The 4,607-nt window shown below is 39.9% G+C and overlaps 1 protein-coding gene across 1 annotated transcript; it reads left to right on the forward strand.

The window, feature by feature from the left end:
* Nucleotides 1-895: 895 nt before the first annotated feature.
* LOC123499955 lies at nt 896-1,342 on the forward strand. Its single transcript, XM_045248487.1, has one exon. It carries the CDS (start codon nt 896-898, stop codon nt 1,340-1,342), a length of 447 nt encoding a protein of 148 aa, XP_045104422.1.
* The last annotated feature ends 3,265 nt before the right edge of the window (nt 1,343-4,607 follow it).

Raw genomic sequence — 4,607 nt, forward strand, 5'->3', positions numbered from 1 at the left:
TATACAAGAAGACGAAGGAGATACAATTCCTGGTCAGAGAGAAAATTATAAAATGGGAAGAAGACCAATCCAAAAAAATAAATGCCATGCCACGTAGGGAACGAGAGAAGGAAAGTTGGAAGCGAATGAAAAGGAATCTGGGGAAAGTAAGTAGAGACGAGGTGAAACTAAAAGTTGACGGAAGAGAAACAAGGAACAGCGAAGAGATAAAAGCTGAAACATAACGTTTTTGGAAAGAGGTGATAATGAAGAATACAGAAGAAGAGACGTTGTAGGACATAATAATTTTTACCAACACCAAGGATATGAATGCTATAGAGATCAATGAAAAAGATGTGGAAGAAGCCTTAAGAAAAATTAAATCAGTAAAAGCTGGAGGAACTGATGGCATCCTTGGGGAATTCATAAAGTATGGAGGGAATAAACTGATAAAGGAAAACAGATTATTTGAAAAAAAATTCTAGAGGAAGGGCTTGTCCCTGAGGACTGGAAAAGAAGTAGAGTGACGTTAATCTTTAAGGAAGGAGGAAAACCTAAAAACAATATTGAAAACGCAGTGAGCAGAGGAAAGTAAAATATGGGGTGAAGAACAAGACGATTTCAGAAAAGGAAGAGGGGTGGAGACTGGAAAATATATTTGGCATAAGAGATATAATTGGAAAGAATAAAGCAACAGGGAAAGAACTGTATCTAATATTCCTAGACATAGAAAAAAAACTTATGATACTGTCAATAAAAAAAAGATTATTCAGCCTGCTACACCACGTAGGGATGGACAGGAAAGCCTTGAAAAGTAATAGAAAAACTGTATGAAGACAATGAGGTAAAATTCAGCCTTGGATCAGTGAGCACAGGATGGCTAAAGAACAATGTAGGAGTGAGACAGGGTTGTGTGATGTCCCCAACACTATTTATTATATATCTGGAAGAACTGATAACAAGAATCAGAGTGAGCGGCAGAGGTGTGGATATTGGAGGTAGCAGACTAGGGTGTCTGGCATATGCCGATGACGTGGTGCTAACGGCGGACAGGAAAGAAGTCATGGAGGAACTATTGAAGATTACTGCACAGTTTGGAAAAGAGTGTCAGCTAAGATTCAGTGCAAGAAAGTGTAAAGTGATAGAGATTAATGATAACCAGGACAATCAGTGGGTAATGAGAAACTATATACCAGAAGTGGTGGAAAAGTATACTTACATAGGACTGGAGATCAGTAATGAAGGCATACGTAGAGAAAGACAAAAGAAAATAAATGAAGGCAAGGAAAGGAGAGCTGCAGGGATGATCTTTAATGGGGAAAACAGAGTAATTAATAAATATGAGGTGGGCAAGAGTCTGTAGAAGGGGATGGCGGTCCCACACTGCCTATATGGGGCAGAACTGATAAGATTTACAGAGAAGAACATCCAGGAACTAGATAAGGTGCAAGACATGGTGGATCGATGGGCATTAGGAGCCAATAGATGCATAGGTTTAGAAGCAGTCAGAGGTGACACGGGGTGGAGCACATTCCGAGAAAGTATTGCCAAAGGGAAAATGTCCTATATTAAGAAAATAGAAGGAATGGATGATGAAAGATGGGCAAAGAAAGTCCTCTCAGAGAAGAGACCTGAATCATCATGGAGGAGAGAGATAAACAGATGGAAGAAAAAGGAGAACATAGAAGAAGATTGGGACTGACTGGAGAGTAGAGGCATAAGCAAAAGGATAGAAGATAATGGTTGAAGGAAATAGTGGCATGTAGGGGACTGAGGAAGCAAGTTTTTGTTGAAGGTTAGGACGGGTACCTTAGAATTAAATAGCAGTAACAGAAATTAACAAGAGCATAGCTACAACCTATATGTGGGAGTGAAGGAAACAGTGCAGCATATGATAGTTGAATGTGACAGATATGAAGAAGAGAGGAGACAGTTTGTAGCACAAATTACAGAAATAATTGGTGAGGATTGAGGAATGGAACAAGAGGTTAGCTGAAGAGGATGGAGGAATCACCACTGTATTATGCCTGTATAATGACGATATCAAGGAAATTGAAAAACTTGTTTAGTGCACTAAAAAGTTCCTACAACAGAGTTGTGGAAAGAGACAGAGACTGAATGAACAAAGTGAACAAAATAGACAAAATGTGTAAGTGATAGAGCGTAGAAGACGTCATAACCAACAAGCGATATAAAGCGGGACAGGTTAAAAGAAGAAGAAGAAGAAGAAGAAGAAGAAGAAGAAGAAGAAGAAGAAGAAGAAGAAGAAGAAGAAGAAGAAGAAGAGAAAGAAGAACAAGAGCAAGAAGAACAAAACAGAGAGAAAAAAAACTTTCAGTAAAGAACTGTGTAAGTCACCAAAAATACAGACAGTGAAAATAGAAAAGAAAAGGAAGAAGAAATTCAACCAAAAGCAACGTACAGTACAAGAAGAGGAAGAAAGAGAAAAGTGGAAAAATGAAGAAAGTTGTACGGGATAGAATAAGAAAAGAAATGTATTTACATGAAGAAAAAGTGATAAGAGGAATAAAGGAGGAAAAAGATCAAGGAAAGAAACTATGGGACAACATAAAAAAAGGTAAAGAGGCCAAAAAGTTAAGAAACATGAGTGCATAGAAATATACAAAGAGGAAAGGAAACAAAAAGAGGAGGAGATAGAAGAAAAACTGATGAACTACTGGAAAGGAATATATCAAAAGGAAAGAAATAACATAAAAAACATTTGGTACAAAGAGAAAAGAAGAGAGTACGAAAGAACCTTGGAAGGAAATAATGAAGGATTGACATTAAGCCATCAGGAGGAAGTGAGTATAGAAGTACCAAAAAAATTAAGAGGACACTTAGATGCAGTTGCAGGACTGGATGCACATTGCAGAAAGATGGCCCATAAAGAAATATCAACAAAAGAAATAAGAAGCAACCTCAAGGCAATAAAGGTAGGCAAAGCAGCAGAACAAGATGGGCTAAAACCTGAATTTTATAAACCTATTTTGAAAAGTGAAGTGTGCATAGAGTACCCGAGAAAAAGTCTAAATGTAATATTGAAAAGTAGTGAAATCCCAGAAACACGGAAAGAATCAACAACAATTATGGTTCCAAAAATTAAAAACCCTGTGGCCAAAAATCTAGGACCAATTTCCCTGATCAGTATATCATATGATATCTTCATGGCAACTTCAAATCCAGCCTCAGAGTCTCCTTCTGGGGAGGGAACCAGAAATGTCCTCAGGTCAGACTGCTCTCTCGTTGGCGACCTGAAATGTCTGGCCACCTCCCTCAACATTTTCTTCATTAACTTCTGCAACATTTGCAGTCTTAGATATAACTTTTAATCTGTAGAACACCACCTCTTCTCTACTATACCTCATTTTCTTTCCTCACTGAAACACAGCTGTCCGAGGAAACTGACAGTAGCCCCTTCTCTGTTCCCTCCTACTTTCTCTATTCTCTTTTTCGTTCCAAAGCTGGATGTTGCGTCTATGTGCGCAACAACTTAGCTTGCTCTTATGCCTACACTCTTGAATCTTCCAAGTTTTCTACCATCTGGCTTAGACTCGAGTCACTCGCTGACTAAATTAATCTGTGCTGTCCATCTTTCCCGTAACTCCTCTGACTATATATTCTTTGACTATTTAACCTCCAAAGTGGAGCACATTCTGTCCTTCTACCCTTTCGCGGAGATCTCCATTCTTGGAGATTTCAATGTTCACCACCAGCTTTGACTTTCCTCATCCTTCACTGACCATCGTGGGGAACTAGCCTTCAACTTTGCTATCCTCCATGACCTAGAGCAACTGGTGCAACACCCTACTCATATTCCTGACCGTCTTGGAGACACGCCCAACATTCTTGATCTCTTCCTCACCTCTAATCCTTCTGCTTATGCTGTCACCCTATCTCTCCGTTGGGCTTGGGCTCCTCATTTCTGTATCTTGTCCTATTTCTCCAATCCTTCCTCAAGATGCCCGAGGTGCCTCTGGCGTTTCGCCTCTGCCAGTTGGGGGACCTGAGGAGGTATTATGCTGATTATCCCTGGAATGATTACTGTTTCCGTGTCAGAGACCCATCTCTTTGTGCTGAACGCACAACAGAGGTGATAGTGTCTAGCATGGAGACGTACATTTCTCATTCTTTTTCTCAGCCTAAACCTTCTAAACCTTGGTTTAACACAGCCTTTTCACGTGCTATGCATGATAGAGAGGTTGCCCACAAAAAGTACTTGAGCCTTCCATCTCCTGAATCTCATGCACTTTACATTTCTGCCTAGAATCATGCCAAGCCTGTTCTACAACTAGCAAAACACTCCTTCAAAAATAGAAAATGTCAAAATCTTTTAAACTCTAACTCTCATCGTGAGTTCTGGCATTGGGCCTAAAATATCTCCAATAACTTTACTTTTTCATCTTTCCCTCCTTTATTTCATCCTGAGGGCACCACTGCTATCTTATCTGTCTCTAAAGCTTAACTCTTCTCTCAGACCTTTTTTAAAAACTCCACCTTGGATGATTCTGGGCTTGTCCCCATCAGTTCCTGAAGGGAAATTGTAGAGAACTGGGAGAGAGGAGAGAGGGAGGAGAGAGGAAGCAGAGAGGACAACCGCGCCTCTAAGCGGACCACCCTCGGCTGCA

This window comes from Portunus trituberculatus, chromosome 50 (genome assembly GCF_017591435.1).
Source record: "Portunus trituberculatus isolate SZX2019 chromosome 50, ASM1759143v1, whole genome shotgun sequence".
Lineage (NCBI taxonomy): Eukaryota > Metazoa > Arthropoda > Malacostraca > Decapoda > Portunidae > Portunus > Portunus trituberculatus.